This window comes from Lycium ferocissimum, chromosome 6 (genome assembly GCF_029784015.1).
Source record: "Lycium ferocissimum isolate CSIRO_LF1 chromosome 6, AGI_CSIRO_Lferr_CH_V1, whole genome shotgun sequence".
NCBI lineage: Eukaryota > Viridiplantae > Streptophyta > Magnoliopsida > Solanales > Solanaceae > Lycium > Lycium ferocissimum.
Genome location: NC_081347.1, coordinates 48406835 through 48428959, shown reverse-complemented (window position 1 = coordinate 48428959; position 22125 = coordinate 48406835). Strand labels below are relative to the sequence as shown.

The window sequence follows — 22125 nt, the reverse complement described above, 5'->3', positions numbered from 1 at the left end:
GTTTGTCGGTTTGGTGCGGTTTGTCGGTTTTCATTGTACAGCCCTAATGAACATGTTAGTTCCTTGACCGTAATGCCATCTAATAGATTTATTTTCTAAGCCTCCTATACTAATTTGCCTTAACTGACCTTAGAACCCCTCCCAATCTTGAATACTTCTTGTATGTCTCATCTAGGGATAGTAAGCGGTGCGGTGCAGTGCCATTGCAAGAGAAATTCGCATATACCCGCGTAGACTTTAACCCTCCACTTCACATAGCATAATTTACTGTTTTCAACAGCCCGACTTAATATTCTTTAATTATTTCTTTATGTTAAGTATATAACATTAAATTGTGAAATTTTAAAAAAGAAGAAGTTATTTTCTTGCTAAAGCTAATCCCTTAGTTTAATATTACTAACTTTTATTATCATCTCCTTCCCTGACTTCTCAATTTCTCGATGAAATTAGGTCACCTCCTGTAATGTCCCTTAACTTGACACCCGAATTAACAAACCAATTCGCAATTCAATTCCACAATTAACAATATAAAACAAAACTGTCTTTCGAATTAATCGTAACCGACTACCGATTACAACTGGAAATGGGAAATATAATAGCTAATAATGAAAATGAAAGGAAATATAAGAAGAATACTTGCTAAATCTATCACATGAATCAGTCCAATACTTCATCTAGCAAATTCACATCCGAAACAATCAATACCTGAAATGAAAGTTGAACTGAAGCTAATTACTTATCCAAAATTATGAGAGGAAGAAGAATTGAAGATGGAAGAAAGATTTAGAAGAGATTAGAGAAAAGAAGAGTAAAGGAATTCAGATTTAGGGAAGATAAGAGAGAGAAGGAAAGGGGTAAACATATCATCCATATTCATAACCGCTCCAAGTGATATTTGTTGTATTTATATGAGGTGGAGATCGTCTCGTGACTCTTGCACGTGCCTTTCACATGACTCATTTATTTTGGGTCATTACAATCCTTCCCGCTTGAAATCGACCTTGTCCTCAAGGTCACAAACAAGGCAATGAATTTGATGTTAGTTGCTGCCACTAGCTAATGGCAGATGAAATTGAACACCCACAAAAGTGTCAATGCCAATGATAGTAATGCAAATGGAAGAGCTGCCCCAATGAAGTTCTAATGAGCTGCCTATCAACTCTTATATCAGCCTTATATACCTTTAAGATTGCAGTAAAAGATCTTTCTGAACACATGTTTCATATCCTGATTTTCCCACTAACTAAGCAAGATGCAAATAGGCACTTCAATAAGGCATTCTTATAGATTTTTGACACTAGCTCTCTTTAATGCACTGAGATATTTGTCACTCTTCATACGAGTTGTGTAGTGGTAAGGATATTCAGTAGCTCCAAGGTAGCTTCCCCCAGGGTCAAATGGAACGTGTAAGATTTTTCCCTTAGAAACAAATTCCATGCTCTTTACTGCTAATGTCACAAAGATTACTAGTGTATATCCTTTAGCTTCTAGTCCAATCAGTATAATAACACACCAAGAACATATATGATTCTCTGTCAATCCAATAAAAACCAAGTTTGTGGACTTCATCCCGTTGCATTTTGCATAAATATCAAGCAAAGCATTGTCAACTGTTGCAATCAAATAGAGACCCTTGTTAAAAATATTATCATGAATCTTTCTCCCTGTCTCTAATGCCCCGGCTTTTATACGAGCAGAAAAAGCAATTACAACAGTTAAATCATTTGGCTTCATCCCCGCTTCCACCATCTTGAATAACAACCCCAAATCTGTTTGGTGCAATTCATTTACTATTAACCCATGAATCATAGCTGTACAAAAAATCTTTTTCACCATCCCACCAGAAAACTTTATTGCTTTATATAACCTTCCATTACTCATCAACCCACAAAGCAAGGTATTGAAAGACCCTGCATTGCTCTCCGAGATTTCCTCAAACAATACCGAGGCCTTACTTGCCCGCCCCATTTTACATCATCCAGTTAATACAACATTTCAAAAAAGCACACTCTTAATGTTGTTTCTTTTAAAACCTTTAACAAACATTTGCAATGCAAAGTATATCAACTCATCAGTCACATACATTTTAACCAAACAATCCCTCACAAATGTATCTGTAGTAATCTCATTTGCCAGGTTCACAATCTCAAAATTTTGTTTCGGAGAAATGCTCAAGGCAGGTGGAATGAACACGGTGGCCACAAGGACAACACATGATAAAATGTACTTTATTGAATTTGTGTTCAAGTTAATCAAATATGTCATACTCAGAAAGGATTTGTTCAGACGGAAAACCTGATCGAAGACTCGAAGACTTGATGAGCAATATCTGAAAGTGTAGAGATTAGAGTTAGGATTTTTCCCATTTCTTCACGTTCTGCATTTTTCATAGAGTCAACATTCATAAACTCTTCAATGAAATTAACCTCTTCGTCTCGCTTTCCCTGATCCCAAACTATTGACCTCGCAGATGTTGTTGTTTTAGATTCTGATCTCGATTCCTTTATCATGCCCAGAATTTTCTCTACCCTACAGGTGCTAACTTGAGCTTCGACTCTTTTAGTGTCTTCTCTGTTGATTGCATCAGGTTGGGCTTTTAAAGCAAAATTGACATGGAGCACTTGAGCAATCTGATGCTCATGCATTGTCGCTACATTTATCCTTGACCATTCGAATTTGCCCCAACTAGGCATCCCTTCAAATTCAACACCCTTGCTTCCAAGAACTGACACATCGAAGTTATGCTTTCAAGGCAAAAGACATATATTTTTCTCACATAAGCCCGTGGAATTTTTCCTTTATTAAAAACTAAAACTAGCCAGGAAAGCTCAAATGCATGAGAATAAGCAGCAACATAGTGTAGAAACCATATTACTGGCATGAAATGATCGCTAAAGTCCTTGCTAAATTTGAACTTGTGTTTTGCGCCTTCAACCATGCCACTAAACATGAGCTTCACAGTGTAACTTTGCATCCACGATAAGCTATCAGCAATAGCACCTTGTTGTATCATGAGAAACAAGGATCCTAACTCGTAAATCAATGTTTTCATTCTTTTGTTGCTCAAGCAATATACCCGAATTAATTCTCTTAGAGCAACAACAATAGGCAGAGGTTCCATGTATTGCCCTAAGGATATTAGCCTGCAATCCATTTCCCAATTCTTGAAGGGTACAACTACAACTAGACTATCAAACTCAATGGCCCAGGATATGGCCATCTACCTCATTATCTGATGTCGCCTTAGGCCTCTCCTATCACACACTTCTGCAGATTCTTTCTTTTCATCCTCCAGCTTATTTAAGCCCACAAATCCAGATTTTATTGTTGCATATGAATTCTTATTCTTTAAAAGCATTTCTTGAAACAAGGTGCATATAACATAATCATTATAATAAACGAAAACAATATCAACATCTTTATATTCTACCAACCTCTCTACCAGTTTTGATTCAGTCCCGGGATCAAACGGAAGTTGTAAGCATTTAATCATGTGGATCAATGTGACTCTATTTATAATTAAAATGTCACTCAGAGATTCAATGTACCGACTAGTTGATCCAAGATCAAAAGAATATGCATATTTATACCTGCCCGACATATCGGCAAACACCTTGTGTGTAGTGGTCATTGCAAATAATTCACATACATCTGAAGCATCATTAACACTCAGAAGTGGAAAACCATTCGAATAACCAAAACGCAGGACTTGGTTGAATGAATACACACCCAGCGTTACCCTATTAAAGCAAGCCCAAAAAAACTGTCCAGTATCCTCAACAGTAAGAACATAAAGTCGTGAATCTGGATGCAAGTTCAGGATCTCGGCCTCCATAGTGTTTGTATTTTGGATGGAGTGAAGTTCAACTAGAGTTTCAGATTTGACCAGTTGAGGACATTCATCAAACACCTGGTCCTCAAATTCTGAATTGATCTCACTGCTATTTCCAACCTTCAGTTCAGCCATAGCATGGTCGTCTAAAACCACCTCAGCCTGGTTTTCCCTTTTATTCCTTTTTCTCAAACAATCATCAATACAAAAGTAGCATTGGCAGTCAACGCTGCGTATGCAACCGTATATGCAAGAGTTGCATTGACAGTCGACGCTATATATGCAATCCTCGCACCACTTCCTCGATTCCTCAAACATCTTCTTCAATTTACTACCCACAGTCGAGATAGGTTCGTTGCTCTGATACCAATTGTAATGTCCCTTAACTTGACACCCGAATTAACAAACCAATTCGCAATTCAATTCCACAATTAACAATATAAAACAAAACTGTCTTTCGAATTAATCGTAACCGACTACCGATTACAACTGGAAATGGGAAATATAATAGCTAATAATGAAAATGAAAGGAAATATAAGAAGAATACTTGCTAAATCTATCACATGAATCAGTCCAATACTTCATCTAGCAAATTCACATCCGAAACAATCAATACTTGAAATGAAAGTTGAACTGAAGCTAATTACTTATCCAGAATTATGAGAGGAAGAAGAACTGAAGATGGAAGAAAGATTTAGAAGAGATTAGAGAAGAGAAGAGTAAAGGAATTCAGATTTAGGGAAGATAAGAGAGAGAGGAAAGGGGTAAACATACCATCCATATTCATAACCGCTCCAAAGTGATATTTGTTGTATTTATAGGAGGTGGAGATCGTCTTGTGACTCTTGCACGTGCCTCTCACTTGACTCATATATTTTGGGTCATTACACCTCCTTTCTTCGTTAGTGTCATTTAATCCTTCTTAGTTATTTTTGTTGTTTAAGTTTTTTTCTTATTCATTTGTTTATTTGGTGCTGGAATATCGGAGATAAAATTATAGATCTGTGTCTTAATATCTTTTGCACTCCCTAGGACGCTTTCGATATTGAAAATCCAAAAGTTGCTGTGGTTGTTGATATTTCATTTGTTAAAAGTTACCGTTTTTATTTTATTTATTTGGTAAGTTAAAAAAGTACAAAATATGAAAGGAATTTTGATGAAAATGAAACTCTAGCATAAAGTAAACATGGTGAAATATAGTCAATGTTAAGCGTGACTTCGATTAAATTTAATTTTGAGGAGATGACAGAAAATAATTTTATTATAAAATATATATAACATTAGAGTTGGGCTTTAAAGATGAGTATAGTGTGAATTGGAAAATGGTGGAAATAAAATGGAGGGAAATGGAAGTATTACTATATGTTGCAATTCATATAATATCAATATGGTAAAACAATATTTTTTATAATGCTGGTTCAAATTAATGTAGCTTGACTCTTGAAAGGTGGAACATGACAAGTATTTTGGAACAGAGGGAGTACTGAAAAATGTGGTTCAACCTTTATCTTGTATTTTTCATGGTTTGTTTAGGGAAAAATGAATTTGTCGAATAATTGTAATTGGTTGGCTTGATTATATCTTGTTTCACTTTATTCCTATCAGGGAGACACAATTGAGAATATTAAAGCAGAGGCTTGTTTGTTGAGACACAAAAATGAAAACCTTTGCAAACAAGTTGAGGGTTTCCAAATGAGTCGGTTGAATGAGGTTGAAGAGCTGGCCTACTTGAGGTGGGTTAACTCATGTTTGCGACAAGAGTTGCGTAGTTGACATGTGATAAGACTTCTAGCCCTCATGGCAGTGAGAAAAGTAGGGAATTACTTTGCTTGTCTTATGATCATAGTGATGAGGACTCAAAATGTAGTAGCGCAAGGAGGTTAAGCCTTGTTAAGAAGCTAAAGAAATGGCCTATTACCGATGAAGATATGCAACTAGTCGAGATCCCAGATAATGTCATTATAGTTGGGAGGATTCACAAAGTTATAATCGCAGGCACCCGATAAGTGTAACGACCCGTTTGGTCGTTTAGGCATTTTTTGACCCATTTACCCCCGTTGACCCTTCCACTAATTCCATTAGAGTGATTTTGACCCGCGCGGATGGGTGGCATGGTTCCCGAAGTAGTCGGGAGAGTCTTGACGGAATTTAGAATATTTTAAGTTGAAAAGTGAAAAAGTGTTGACCAATAGTTGACTTTTGGGTATTTGTGTCTTTTTGGGATTTCCATCAGTTCCATTAGGTCCGGATAGTCAATTATGATGTGGTAGGATGTTTGGTTTGATTCCCGAGGCACTTGGGGGCGTTTTGGTCTTTGGGTTGGAAACTTGGTTTTGGGGGTTGAGCGGGTCAAGATGACCTCATTTGGGAAATCCGAGGCCGGGGATGCATTCGTAGCGTGTTTTTATAGTGGTTGTATGATTGGTTTGTATCCGGGAGGTCTCGGATGAGTGTCGGGCTGAACTTGGTGAAAATCAGAATTTTCTGGTTTCTAGTGTCCGAATGTGCGGAATTGGGGTCGCATCTGCGGGCCCGCCTATGTGGGACTTGGTTCGCTGATGCGAGGTAGTGAGCTGTTTAATGAGTCCGCATCTGCGGATATTTCTCTTTAGATGCGAGGCCGCATCCGGGGGAGGGGGATCCTCATATACGAGATCGCTGGGTTCAGAACCTTAAGTTCCCAAATTCGAATCATTTCTTCCCATTCACAAAATTAGAGACTTAGAGGTCTTGGGCGACGATTTTGGGAAGCTTTTGTGGAATCTTCCATTGGGTAGGTCTTCCACCTTCTTTTAAGTGTTTGTGTTACCATTAAAGTGGAGAAATCATGTTAGAAAACCATGTTTAAGTTGGGGGGTTTTGGGATGATAAATCCTAGGTTGATTTGGAACCATCTTTCTTTCTAAATCATGTTTTGTTGGGAAATTTCCTTGATTCTAGTCATTAAATCATTTGGTAACTAGTTGCCAACCTTGAATTCCTCTTTTACTTGAAATTGTGATTATGGAAAATAAGGATTTCTTATAAATTGGGGTTTTTTGATGAAATAGTGCAACTGATGCATAATTGAGACTAGATTTTGGTGATTATGGATTATTGAACTTCCTAAACCTTGGGTGGCCTAAATTTCTTATAAATTCCTCTTTTAGTTGGGCCTGGGGTCCCCTTTTTAAAGGTAGTTTTTAATTCCGAATGGTTTTGTGGAAATATGGGTATTGTTAGTTTTGTAGTCTAATGTAGAATAATGATTTGATAGACTTTGATCGTTCGGAGGCTCTTCGAAAGGGGAAAGCTCTAGAAGATTAGTTCGTGGCACCTGCTCGGCTTCGAGGTAGGTCACGGTTTACTTATATCTAGACTTCGATTAGCGAATCGTATATTTATAGTAGTGATTGATGGAGAAAGCATGATAGGCTGATACGCCTTCGGGCATGGTGTGGAGTTGTATTCTGACTAGGTTGGTATTGTCAGTTGTTATGTGGGCTTTGTCGTCATACTTGTGATTTCTATGTATTGGTGTGACACTCCCTAGTTCTTGATATCTCACTTATCTCATTGATCTTATGAAATGTGGAAGGACTGATACTAATAACTCGGATTATGATTTGCATTCATGGAAATTATTATGGCTTCTATGATATGTGATAATGATGAGGTTGATTTATGCATGGCAGACATACCATATTTCATGTGTTATTGATTGCCATGATTACATTTGAAATGATGATAAGTGAGAGCCTCCGAGGTCTTTGCCAGAGATCGTAAAAGAGAGAGAGTGCCGATGTAACATACCGGAGCGGAAGAGAGTGCCCGTGATCCGAGGTAACATACCGGAGCAGAAGAAAGTGCTCATGCTCCGAGGTACATACCGGAGCGAGCATGGTACATGGACTTCGCTGGTCCCCCATGAGTCATGACTATTGTGACATTGTCCTTAGCATGTGCGTACGGTACGAAGAGGAGGCCTGAGGGCATTGCATTGCATAGCATATTATTACATTCATTCCACATCATCGTATGGTACATTATTTATTGATTTGTGGTTGTTGACATACTGAATTATTGTATTTGTGAGGGTTTATTTGATGACTTGATGGACTTGTGGATTAGAGGCTTCACCTGGGCTTATGACTTGAGTTGTTGAGTTCCATTGTGGCTATCATTATGGCGTGACTTTTCTGATTGTCGTTATTATGTGTTATGTCGATTGCTTATCTCTCCTATCTGTTAATTGTTGTCTATGTATATGCATGAACTAATCGTTGTCGGCCTATGATACCTACGAGTACGTGTGTTTGTACTCATACTACACTTGTTGCACTTTTTCTTGAGCGCAAAGTTTACTGTTGGCTCCAGCTCCCGTCCTCTCGAGTGATTCCGAGGCTACCTGATTGAGACTCCAGGGTGGGCCATGTTCCTGATCCGCAGCTCCGAGGATCCTCTTGATTACCTGTCTTTTTCCTTACTCTTGAGACAGTTATTACTATGTATTCATGAGACTATTTCTAGTATTCATACTTGTATTATTGATAGTTGCTTTTGTACCATTTCAGACTAGATCCTTGGGTTGTAGTATTTCCTTACTTCCGCACTTACGTTATTTATATATATCTATTGTGACTCGGTTATTCAGGCTTTACTTTCGTATTTCGGATTTAATGTTGGGTTATAAGGGAAGGTTCGCCCCCAGGGGATAGTGTAGGTGCCCTCACGATTCACGAGTTGGGTCATGACAATGTGATTCCTCTTCAAGTGTTGCAGACGTTCGTAGTAGCATGATCCGTGAAATTGAGAACAGATCATCATATCTGCTGGCTGTAAGTTCTTTCTCTCTAGTCTTCTCATTCTATTATTGTCAACAAGGCACACTTAACCAAATCAATGACCGGTATATTGCACTCTAATGGCTCAAGATGCCCAAAAACATTAACACTGTATCTGGTTTTCCTTTATCCTCCTTTCCTATTATCTAGTCCAAAGAATGAGGAAGTATTAGATTTTTCCCAGCAGATGTTTTCCATTTCAGTGTATGGACTCATTTTTACTCATGATTGCATATTGTTGTCCCACTTCCAGATCAGGGCAGATGTGGACCATATTTTGGCAATCCAACAATTAGGACAGAGTCAGGTTTCTCTTGCACAGATTTTTGGTAAACATTCAGTTGGCAATAGCGATGACGTACTCTGCGTGATCACGATCCTGATGAAGTTTTACCCTTGGAGATCGCGCTCCCATCACCGCCATTGCATTGAACAATTGAATAAAGTCAACGCACCCTTTTTACTTTATGTGGTTGCGACACCTTGTGTGTGATCTTGATACTCAATGGTTCTTTGTGTCGCGATCCCTCTGAAGGATGCACCAGGAAAATTTACAATATCAAATCTGGTGCGGTGGTGCCGAAACTCACCTGAGACCCTCAATTTTCAACCCATACCATGCCAACAAGTTCCAAATGGTATTGTTGACTTATACAAAGTCTCAAAACATGTTTTGGAGTACAAACTCTCAAAAGGAGGGGTTGAATTGTTACAGAAGTGGCGGTAGTTACAAGTTACAACTTACAGAGACACCAGTTCATACCGTGGCTGGCAGTCCAGAATAGGCTTGCAACTATGGATAGATTAGCAAAACGGAAAAGGGCCAAAATTACCCTTGAACTTTCGAAAATAGTTTATTTATACCCTTCGTTATATTATTGGGACAATTCTGCCCTTACCGTTATACTATGGACCAAATATACCCATGAACTTTCAAAAATTATTTATTTACACCCTTCATTATACTATTGGGTCAATTGTGCCCTTCTTAGTTATACTATGGGCCAAATATACCCTTAAGTTACACGGTCTGCCATGTGTCACAATCACAATGGCCTAACCCACTCCCCCCTATAATTACACCCAAATTAAATTAATCACTGAATCCGACCCGTCACTTTATTTCATCCAACCGTTTTGTTTAGTTCAAACCCAAATAAAGTACATATACCTGTTTTGTTTATTTTATTACAAGTTTCGTTTTTGTAAAATATGGTAGTATAAAAAAATGAAAACCCAAATAAAAATTTTCACCACGTTAATAGGATTGTTACAATAACAAAAATAAATTTAGCTTTTCTTCATAGAAATGAAAACAATGCAAAGAACTCAAGCAGAGGAGGAGATAAAAAAAAAAAAAAAAAAAAAAAAAAAAAAAACGGAAAAAGCCATTCTATCCCAGGAAGTCCATCATGGAATAGTCGAGCCTATTCCTCTTGACTTAATTCATCAATGGACCACCAACCAAGTAGCACCTTATTGAAAATACCAACATATACTAGCCATCACTTAATTGCAGTTTCAAGAATCACCATTTATGTGACAGTTAAAACCAAAAAGTCATCATGTTATTCATAAAATAATCCTTCATTTTGGGTTTTCATTTTGTATGCTACTATGTTTTACAAAAAAAAACCTGTAATGAAATAAACAAAACAGGTACAGGTACTTTATTTGGGTTTGAAATAAACCAAAACGGGTTGGGTGAAATTAAGTGATGGGTCGGATCCGGTGATTAATTTAATGTGGGTATAGTTATAGGGGGAAATGGGTTGGGCCATTGTGATTGTGACACGTGGCAGACCATGTGACTTAAGGGTATATTTGGCCCATAGTACAACGGTAAAGGCACAATTGGCCCAATAGTATAACGAAGGGTATAAATAAACTATTTCCGAAAGTTCAGGGGTATATTTGGCTCATAGTATAACGGTAAGGGTACAATTGGTCCAACAGTATAACGAAGGGTATAAATAAACTATTTCTGAAAGTTCAAGGGTAATTTTGGCCCCTTTCCGTTAGCAAAATGGGGGATTCATGTGTCCTATGCAATACTGTGGCTGTGGAAACTTTGGATCACTTATTTTTTGAATGCAGGTATACCAGATTCATTTGGGCTACTCTTCCCAAGTGGAAGAGGGTAACCAGACAAGTTGGTTCATGGGCTGAGGAAATAAAATGGCTAACCAAACCGGTGACTAACAGTAGACGTTCATCTTTGCTACAGCAGTATATCAAATTTGGGCAGAAAGAAATGCAAGAAGATTCAAGGCTAAATGCAAATCTAGTGTGCTGATCATCAGATATGTCATACTGCAACTAGACATTAGAGGGGAGAAATTTTGTAAATGGAATAGGCGACATAGTTATCATGTATAGGCTATCTTAATCTTTGTAAATGCTTAGTGATAGCTTAGAATAGGGAAGGGACAAGGGTCAAATTTACCGTCCAATTATGGTTTATAGTTTAAATTTGCCCTCTGTCAAAGTTTGGGATCAAATTTGCCCTCCCCGTTAGGATACTTGTTATAATTGCCTTTTTTTGGATGGAAGTGTGACTTGGACTAAAAAATTAGTCATGTAGGCTCCACATAGACTCCCAAACCTAATTATTTAACCCATAACCCGTGACCCGTTTACCCATTATATAAAATAATACAAACCTAATCGTTTTAGAAAAGAGAAAAGAGAGGGAACGAAAGCTCTACTGCTGTTATTTAATAGCTGGATTTTGGAGACAAGACATAAGCCAATTATTAGGATGCTTGAAGATGTCAGGCTAAAGGTAACACTTGTCCATTTTAGCTTGTCTATTTAGTTTTGACACATAATTTTGACACATAAAACTAACACTTTAATATTGTGTAGGTAATGGACACGTTGATAGCCAATGAAAGTGAGGTACACAAATGGGCTACCAACTACAGTCCTACAGCAATAGAGCTTTACAAGGACTATGAGGTTATTGTTGAAAAGCTGGAGGTCCGTTTCAATGGTGATGTTGGGTATGAAGTGTACGGGAATTGGCACGTATGTTGTGGATCAACCTTGAAAAATGCAAAAAAAAAAATACGTAGAAAGAGAGCTTTTCGTTCCCTCTCTTTTCTCTTTTCTAAAATAAAAGGATTAGGTTTGTATTATTTTATATGATGGGTAAACGGGTCACGGGTTAAAATAATTGGGTTTGGGAGTCTACGTGGAGCCTACGTGGCTAATTTTTTAGTCCAAGTCACACTTCCATCCAAAAAAGGGCAAATATAACAAGTATCCTAACGGGAAGGACAAATTTGATCTCAAAGTTTGTCGAAGGGCAAATTTAAACTATAAACTATACTTGAAGGGTAAATTTGACCCTTTTCCCAATAGGGAATCAATGAGGGTCTGGCTGTTGAGTCCAAAAAGAGCTAGTTGTGTATAATGAGTTATTTGGTTAAATAAATTATTTTAATTTGACCCAAAAAAAAAAAAAAAGTTACAGCTTACACTATTCAGTTGGGATGTGGTAGAAACAACTTGGCTGAAGTGCTTGTTCTTCTTTGTGTCTTCTTCCAAATCTTAAAATACCACCTGTCGCACTACCAGGTATAGTTTTTCACAGAAGTTTTTGGCTTGTCAAACTAGCTTCTTGTTCTTTACAAGTAAATGGTGATGTGTATTTTCTGGTGCTTTTTTTTTTTTTTTACTATTTTGGGATTCGATGTATTGTTGGTTCTTTTATGATAGTATACATTTTCTTATCAGGATGTCAAAACAAAAAATCTATTGAAGTCTTTTAAATAGTGGAAAAGGTTTCCAGTTTAAAAATGGTCCAGAACTTCTTAGTGTGTTTTTAAAGCTTTGCTTAAAACTTCAAGGAATGGGTATGACCAACCTCTTATTCATTCTATGTAGTACTAATTGGTTTTTGAATTAGGCCTTTGCACTTTACCTCTTTCTTTTTCTTCCTCCTATTTTTTTTTTATCAAGTAATAAAATTTTACTAACAATGGGCAAAAAGTACCCGTGTACAAGTAGTATACCAAAAAGGAGAAAATCTTACAAAAAAATGAGGTTTCTATGAAGCCACCCAATTTTCTATCCCTACAAGAACCTCATGGGTGCACCAAAAGAAATAAAGGGATAAGAGGCTATTCCTCAAGTATACAAAATCCTTCTCTATTCCATAAAAAGCTCTCTTATTTTTCTCCCATACCATGTAAGTGCTAATGAAGCAACATCCCAGCCCTGCGTCTTCTCTTCCGTTTCTAGAAGTCCAGCTAAACGATACTTCTTTGACTGTTCCAGTCATCACTAATTGAAGACCAAACGAACTCGGTTTTGCAAATTTCCCCAAGTCATGCCAAGAAAACAAAGGGGTAAAGGATGAGTATCCAACAATAGTTTTCCCAACAAACGATAGCCAAATGAAATAAAGATTCTTCTCTTAGTTAATAAATATCACCACTTAATCTAGGTTTGAAAAAAAACAGCTCAAGGAAACAGAGGATTCAGGTTTTAAGGCCTTTTAAAAATAAATAATTTCATCAACACAATCTCATAACTTAATCAAGAGTTTACAGGAATCATCATAATAAAACACATGCTAGTCTTTAAAAAGTTGAGAATCTGGAGAACATAATTCTTTAAAGAGATTACCTAAGCTAAAACATAACCTTGTAAGTAGCATAGCTATTAAGTCATTCTTAAGGTAGATTTCCTCATTACTGAACCGGATTTTAACAAAGAGCAACTCACTATTGAAATGCTAGATACATGCTATTGAGAGGGTACACACTCAAACTTAATTGTTTGCAAAGCACATAATGAGATAACCTTGAAACGTATCCTACCCTCAGAAGGCCAAAACAAAACCCAAACAGTGATGAACTTTTTATGACTTCAAACACCTAAACTTGACTCAAAATATTAGTTGAGGGAGGGAACTTATGTAACAGATATTTAGGCTGCTTTGCCCTCAAAACTAGTAGGCTAAAATCTGAATCTAAATACCAGCACACAAGACATTGATATTCAAAGAACTTATAGTTCTCATGATATGCAATCAACTAAATTAGTTTAGCATGTTCATAATCAGCTTCTTTATAATATATCTCAACTAAAAAGAGAAATAAGCTTCCAATAAGATTAGTGAATCCTTATCCAATGTGAAAGATCATTTACCATACACCAGATTTATACTTAGCATGGTCAAGCCCTTAATTCATTTAAAGAAAATGTTTAATAGTTGGTGAAGCCTAGGATAGCCTCCTAATCATCTTGATTCAACTAAATCAAACTTTGGTTTCAAGTGAGAATACACAAACATGATATACATCAAATAATGATCTATTCTTTAAGCTAATCATGGAATCTGCCCTCATTTTCTTTTGGCAACTCATAGACAATTAAGAAGATCAAATGAAACTTACTACAATAGGAACATGGTCATGCTAAACTAAAAAAAGAAAAAGAAAAAAAGAAGCAACTGACAGCTGTACAGGAAACAACAATTTGCTTATTCAATCCAAACAAGATCAGCTATACAGTCACATAGTTAAACACCACTTAATAGTTATGCCAAACATTACATCCTCAAGCATTTAACTTAATCTTCCCCCTAGCCTTATTCACCATCACAGATTTTTAAATCAGTCCAGGTCAACTAAGAGCAAACAAGTAAAACATTTTTTAACATACGAGAGAGAAATGGATTAGTTATTTAACCCTGACCAGGTTTCCAACTAACATTCTTCATAGAATCAGCAACAACGAATACGAATATGATGATGATCTCATAGAAAAGGTAACTTACCATCATATATATATACGACTAACCTATCTTCACACTAAATGGACAAGTTATAACATGTTAACTACTTACAAACAAACACTAACTACTTTGTAATCACAGTAACTATATAAAACTACAAACTGAAACTAAAAGGGAGAGGGATTCAAAGATTACCTTTTTGTCGAGCAACGAACTGGGGCGACGAGAGTTGATGATGACTTACTGTCACGACCCGCCTAGTGGGCCATGACGGGCACCCGGAGCTGACTACCGAGCACCACATATCATACCACTATCATCTTAACCTGTACATATGAAAACTCCATAAAGCATAAACATACACATATATATATATATACAAGCCCTCGTGGCGTAAAAAAGAATAATATACAGATTATACAATGAGGGTCACATAACATCCACTACCCACACATGAGTATCTACGAGCCTCTACACGAAACTGCGAAGTCATGAAGATGGGGACGGAGACCCCACCATATCCGGGAATATATACAAAGAATATATCGAAACAGACACCTGCGGTCTATGGAAGTGCTGCGGTGCAGCCGATCCCGGCTCTTTAGGGCGGGTCGCTCCTTGTCTACGTGGGCATGAACACGGCATCCAAGAAGAAAAGGACGTCGACGAGCAATGTACTTGTATATGTAGGCATGCATCATAAAATAACAAGGGAACAAGAAGATAAAAATAAAGATAAGAAGATAGCGATTGCTTGCCTCTTGGGCGGAGTCATGCATGCATACTCGTAAAATATCATCATATCATGTATTGCTGCGGAACGTGCAGCCCGATCCATATATCATCATATATCAATATATTGCCGTGGAACGTACGGCCCGATCCATTACCCATATGGCCCGCGTCCGGGATGATATCATAAGATACCAGCTGATCAGGTGGCTATACGTCTATAGCGCCTTACCTTTCCCCATGTCCCCTATATACATATACATATCATATACATATATAATATACGTAGCATGCATGAGAGCCCAAATAAAAGTGTGCTCTATCGGAGTAACGTAAAGTCGTGAACCTCCGATTACGTTATGGCGTCATCATCACCGTTAGGTCTCACCTTGAATGGGTCATGACATAAACTGAGGCCATATGTTATATAGCTCACTCAGACATAAGCTGAGGCCATATGTCATATAGCTCGCTTAGACATAAGCTGAGGCCATAAGTCATATAGCTCACTCAGTCACGTCATGAAATCATCTAGAACCTTAGGCTTGAAAATCTCTAGGATTGGAGTCATCATAAGATTCTTCAATAACTATAGACTTCTGGCATTTCTAGGAGTAAAAATACTATAATCAAAACATAGGGATCATGCCTTTGAAAGAAAAGGGAATAGCCTTACATACCTTTGTCGTTTAATTATTCTATCGCTTGCTCGTTCTCCTTAACGCACACGTTCTACCTTCAAGAGGATTTGTATCGACATTAGCTAAATAATTATAAGAACGCGCTTACTAAAGCTAGAGAAAATTGGGCAACATTTCGTTTGTTTATACTACTTCCTCCATATTCTATATCAACTCCCAAACATTTATAACAACCATCACGATATCATAAACAACGATCATCATTCAATTGCATTATCCTCATTTCACAATTTCACTTCAATTTTCCAAAGTCATGATCATAGTTCACTATCATGTTTCTTCGCATATAATACTCATTCCATATTCTACATACCATTCATAATATATTTATAATCATAACACATCCCTATCAATGATTTATTCCAAACTCTGGCTCAACAATGACACTATGCCCACATTTGAACCCCTACTTCCTATCCTCCTCTATAATTCAAGTTTCTCAACCATCCAATACTCTTAATAGCGTGAAATGATCATAAAACTCACCTTGGAATATGTAGAAACGGGCTTTGGCTGGAGCTGTTTCACTTGGAGAAAACCCTTGCTTTAATTCCAAAGGAATTTCTAACTCCCATAACCCTATTAAGCTTCCATATGCTTGATTCCCCTCGATTATTAGTGTTTGATCTTGGTTTCTCTTGATTTTATGTTGAAAAGGTGTATGGAGTAGTCTAGAAGTTTGGAGAGAAGTGGAGAAGTGAAAAGAATGAGAAAATAAAAGTGGGAACATGTATTTATACTTACAACTTGTCTAGCCCGACGGGACTTTCACAGACACTTTCACGGTCCGTGGAACATTATGTTGTTCGTGGAACTGGTCGTGGTTCACCACCAGCCAGCCACCAACTCTGCTGGGAGTTCCACGGAACCTTCCACGGTTCGTACAAAGTTACACGGTCCGTGGAAGTGGCCGTGCAACTCACAGTTTTCCCGAAGTCGTCTTCTGTCGTTTCGTTTAATCTCCAATCCTTTTGGAACCTTCTTAACACTTGTCTAACACTTCAACATCAATCTAAGGGACGTTATAACTCTTTCCCAAAGCATCATTAAAACGTCATTAACTCGATACGCGTAATTCTTGCCCGACACACAACTTATAACTCGCTTTCCTTAGCAACTCTCCTCTCTTACCTCGAATGTCTTTGGAAATCTTAATTAGGACCGTTAAAGACTATTCTTTACTTACCAAAACATCGTATACGTCATGCCCTCTATTAGTCTATTCACTGTACGCTAACGGGAAATTTCCGTGGTGTAACACTTACCTTTCACCTTAATCGAATCCGACGAACAGAAACGATTTCCAAAAATTATACTAGAGTGAGAACTTCCTCAAAATTTGAGTATTCTCAACTCTTAGGGTTAAAAAACCCATTTTTATGGTGGAAACCATAATTTAGGTCTCAACACCATTGTTCATTATTCTTTTGTTGAAAGGTAAAGTCTTCTATTTATAGAAAGTAAGAAACCCCCAATTATTTTTAGCTCCAACGATGTGGGATTGTTCACTTTCCAATTTTCCCCCTCTTTTCCTAAATTCCTTTGAAATTCAAAACTCAAAAAAAAAAAAAAAAAAATCCCCCTCCACCGTACAGTACCCCCTCTTTTCAATTTATTTGAAATTCAAATCCAAAGGACAAATCTTAGCTGGATAAACCTTGAATTCGTATCAAAACTAAAGGAAAAATGAAAAGTTAGATTTTGTTACCGTTGATAATGAGGGAAAAGTGCCAATAGTGCTGAAATCGTACAACAACGGCTGGATAAGTCAGATTTTGTGATTTTTTTCCCAAAATTTGTTTGGACAGCTGGAAATTGGTAGGAGGATCGTACAGGGATCGTCTGGGTTGCTGTTGTGGTTGTACGTAAGGGTCATTTTTTTTTTTTTGGTTCTTCTACTTGTAGGGTCTGTTTGGTTCATCTGTCGTTGGTTTTCCCAAAATAGAAAGGGAAAGAATTGAGGGGATGATCAGTTTAGGGGCGGGGGGGGGGGGTTTAAGTGAAATATTAAAACTTAAACTCCCCCTTTTAAAATGTAGTATACTTTTTACATAGTTCCAAACCTACGTATTAACTTAAGACACTCTCATAAAATAACATTTGGACGAAATGAAATTTGTAGTACGTAGTTTAAAAATACGAGCCCAATATCGACATAGTTCCGGACAATATTTAAATAATGTGAAAATTGTGGTCAAAATGAGCTGTAATTCATACGACGTTTTAATTAACAATTTTCCCGAGTTAGATGGAGCGGGATACGTATCTTATCTTCAAATCATATTTGTGAAAGTAAATAACTAGTAATTTTCTCGTAATCGTCAATTTTGTCAATTTCTGTAATTTTCTCGGGATTTTTGAATTGTAGAATTTTGAAAGCGTATCCTTATTCCGTCTTGGCTCGGGAATTTTGAGAATTAAATTGCGCTCATTATGAGGTGAAAATTAGGTGTCAACAATCCTTTCTAGGTGTTAACCTTTTAGAAAGCACCCGCTCTGATACTAATTAATAGAACCTATGAGTTCACCCTTCTTGAGTTCATCACCTTAAAGTTCACCAAAACAGTCTAAGGGACCTGGTCCTTAAGCTGTTTTCACAGATAGTAATAGAAGATAAATAAGACAAGATATTTACATGAAAAACTCCTTGCTCAAGGAAATAAAAACCACGACTCACCCTAGTAGGATTTCCAACTTCACTAAACTGAGCAACTTTAGATTACAACCTATTGCAACCTAGGAATTAAACTCTTAATCCCCAACCCTTACAATACACCTATTGTAAACACCTTACAATAATTCTATTGCAAAGTTCCAAGTCTTGACTACCTCTAGCCAACGACCCAACTGATACTTAGCTAACTCTAGCCAAGAAAACAAAGTTACAAAGATTGAAAACAGTCCTACTATGATGCTTCTTGACAAGCAATGTAGGATTACAAATTAAGAGCATGAAAGAAGACTCAACTATCCTAGGACTTTAGATGTCTTCAGTGGCAGGAACTGGTCCCTTGAATTGTTGAGATCTTGTTCTTGTGGGCACCTTGTGAAAGGTAGCCGCCACACTTGAGAGAAATATATCCTTTTAGATTTGCAAGTGTTAGGTTAAAATGATGCCTGACATGTTGTATAAATATGAGACAAAATCGAGAGCATATGAGAAACATGTGACATAATTAGTGACTTCTCAGAGGCTTTTACATACGGGTTTGTCTTTAGCTGCGATTCTGCTCTCGAACAAAGGCAAAATAGATTTTATAGTTAAGTACCGTGTAGTACTTTCATGGGACCTGATGGAGGACTTGGTCCGTGGATCTTTTGTCAATCATCAAAACTTATGAACTACTATAACTTAATGGGGCGTCTGTAAGTAAAAGGTAATGTGATTTGGTATATATTCCAAATTTTTCGAATTCTATTTTGTTTTCCTCTCGGTTTCTGGTATCCGCATTGGGGTCTCGACCATTCAAGGGGACTTCGTAAAAGTAATTTTTCATACACAACTCAAATCTGAAACATCTAATTAAAAATGAAGGAATTTCATACACAACTCAAAGCTGAAACATCTGATTAAAAATGAAGGAATTCCATTATTTTGGTTCAAAATAAGGGTCTCCTCACATAATAAAAAACGAATTAACTTTATTCTTTTTAGATTTACCCTTATTAAGTGCTAAGTGACCATATTTCAATATCTATTTAATTAAGAGTAGTTTATTCAAAATACCTATTTTTCTCTAGAAGTAGTATTTTCTTAAGGGGTATGCTAAAGGCTAAATAAACACTTTGAACCGGAGGGAGTAATACTTTACATACTAAAAATGGATCTTGTTTATGAATATGTTATTTCCTTGACCATAATACAATATAATTGGTTTATTTTCTAAACCTCCTATTCTAATTTGCCTTACCTGAACTTAAAACCCCTCCCAATTGCGAACACTTTCTTCTATATCTTGTCTAGGGATGGTAAGCGGTGCGGTGCGGTGCGATTGTAAGACAAACTCACATATGACCCACAGAGACTTTAACCCGTTCACTTCACATAGCATAATTTACTGTTTTCAACCGCCCCGCTTAACATTTTTTTATTTTATTTCTCAATTTGAGTATATACTATTAAATCATGATTTATTTTTAAAAAAGTCATTTTCTCGCTAAGTGTAATCCCTTAATTTAATATTAACTTTTATTATCATCTCCTTCATGACTTCTCAGTTGCTCGATGAAATTAGAGGTCGCCTCCTTTCTTCCTTAGTGTCATTTAATCCTTCTTATTTTTTTTTGTTGTCGTCTAAAGTTAAGTTTTTTTTCTCATTCATTTGTTTATTTGTTGCTGGAATATCGGAGACAAAATTACAGATCTATGTCTTAAAATCTTTTGCATTCCCTAGGGCGCTTTCAATATAAAAAATCCGAAAGTCTGTTGTGATTATTGGTATTTCATTTGTTAAAAGTTACAGTTTGTATTTTATTTATTTGATTTGGTAAGTTAAAATAGCACAATATATGAAAGGAATTTTGATGAAAATGAAACTCTATCATAAAGTAAACATGGTGAAATATATAGTTAGGTCAATGTTAAGCGTGACTTCGATTAAATTTACTTTTGATGAGATGACAGAAAATAATTTTATTATTATAATTAATATATATATATATATATATATATATATATATATATATATATATATATATTGTGTGTGTGTGTGTGTGTGTGAATTGAGAAATGGTGGAAATAAAATGGAGGGAAATGAAATTCAAACAAATTTCATTTTTGCAAAGGCACTTTGTCCCTTATTGGTGGGGTAAGCACTTCTTACGTGCTTATGTATAGAATCACTTCTTCTAGCTTTTAAAGAGTTGAGAAAAGAGTCTCACCTCGAGCCATTATCGTCGCTCGGCTCGGCTTCACGGATTTTATTTTCCCCAAACGAACAGACACTGCCATTACGAACAAGCATGTCTGCACCTGTTGATACCCGAACGTTCGGCTATAAATTCCGAGGCTTCACCTCAGTTTTGAACTATTGAAAAATAACCTATTTTTATGTCCTCTCACTCTTGCATTCTGCATCGTTTTCAAAAGAAAAATGTAGTGTCCAGTGTGATTTGCTGCCGCCATTTAAGTTCACTGAAGTTCTGCAATTTACATTGTCGCTATTGTAGGATAGTTTTCGGCTCTATCTTGGGAGGAATTTCTTAAGGACACACAAGAAACTTGTGGGTTTGGAAATTTCTGATTCTTCTAGATTTCTATTAAGTTGTTCTTAACGTTTTTCTGCTTTTTGGGATTTTAAAAAATAGAAACTGGTTTCTTTAAATTACTGGTTCGAACACAAAAGTTAACAATTAAATCTAATTTTAATGCCTTTGCACGCCTAACGATGTTCAGTATCAAGAACTTAATTTTTAATTTCTTTTTTGTTTAAACCCTCAACCCCTCCGGCACCCAGCATATCCTTTAACTCGCACCGCCGCACATAGCCTAAGACCCGCCCCATTCCTCACCCGCACCACTCCGTTTGCCATCCCTATTCTCGTCTCCCTAAATTTTAAAATTTTCCTGAAATATTTTTTATATTTCATTTCTTTTTTCAGGTCAAATACCATGAGAGAGGAGTTTTTCTAAAGAATTTTGGAAATTTTCAATTTCGTTTTCACCTTTTTTTAAAACCAAAAGCTACCTTGCCACAACTCTGTTTTAGTAGAATATCAAAACCAAAAAGGAGTTACTATGTTGTAACAATTATTGGGGGGCTATGTATCAATTTTTAAAGCTTGAGACAGAGGCGGATCCAAAAGTTTAAACATGTGGGTTCCCAGTAAAATAAACTAATATGCAATAATAATCGGAAAAAAAAAATCGGATGGCAAACAAATTGAAATAGAACCCAACAAATAAAAAACAATAAACAAAATAAGTAATTAGAACACTACAAGATATGGTCTGCAAGCAATTCTTTAACAGAACACATTAATGATTATTAAGCTACATGAAGACTGAAGTCAAATACATAATATAAGAGGTAAAAACAGAAGAAGAGTGAAGAATCTGGCAAATGGGGCCGTGGGAACGTAAAAAGAAAAACAGAACATTGTATATTGTAAAAAGAAGCTGAGAGAAGCTAAAATGCCTCCAAGGTAAAAAACCCTGCATCCATGGGCGGAGCTACCTTAGGTGAATTGTGGTCAGGTGTACACCCTTCGCCGGAAAATTACATCCTATACATAGGTTAAATGTTCGCTATTATGAGTATATATTTAATTTTGCACTCCTTTAACAC

At 36.7% G+C, this 22125-nt stretch overlaps 1 protein-coding gene across 1 annotated transcript; it reads right to left on the bottom strand.

Annotated features, from left to right (window-relative positions):
- Positions 1–1281: 1281 nt before the first annotated feature.
- Positions 1282–1968, bottom strand: LOC132061345 (pentatricopeptide repeat-containing protein At1g04840-like). Its single transcript, XM_059454182.1, has one exon. It carries the CDS (start codon positions 1966–1968, stop codon positions 1282–1284), a length of 687 nt encoding a protein of 228 aa, XP_059310165.1.
- Between the last annotated feature and the right edge of the window lie 20157 nt (positions 1969–22125).

What these genes read in the sequence shown, in the direction of transcription:
- LOC132061345 (XM_059454182.1), bottom strand. Translation starts at nt 1,968, where the DNA reads ATGGGGCGGGCAAGTAAGGCCTCGGTATTGTTTGAGGAAATCTCGGAG.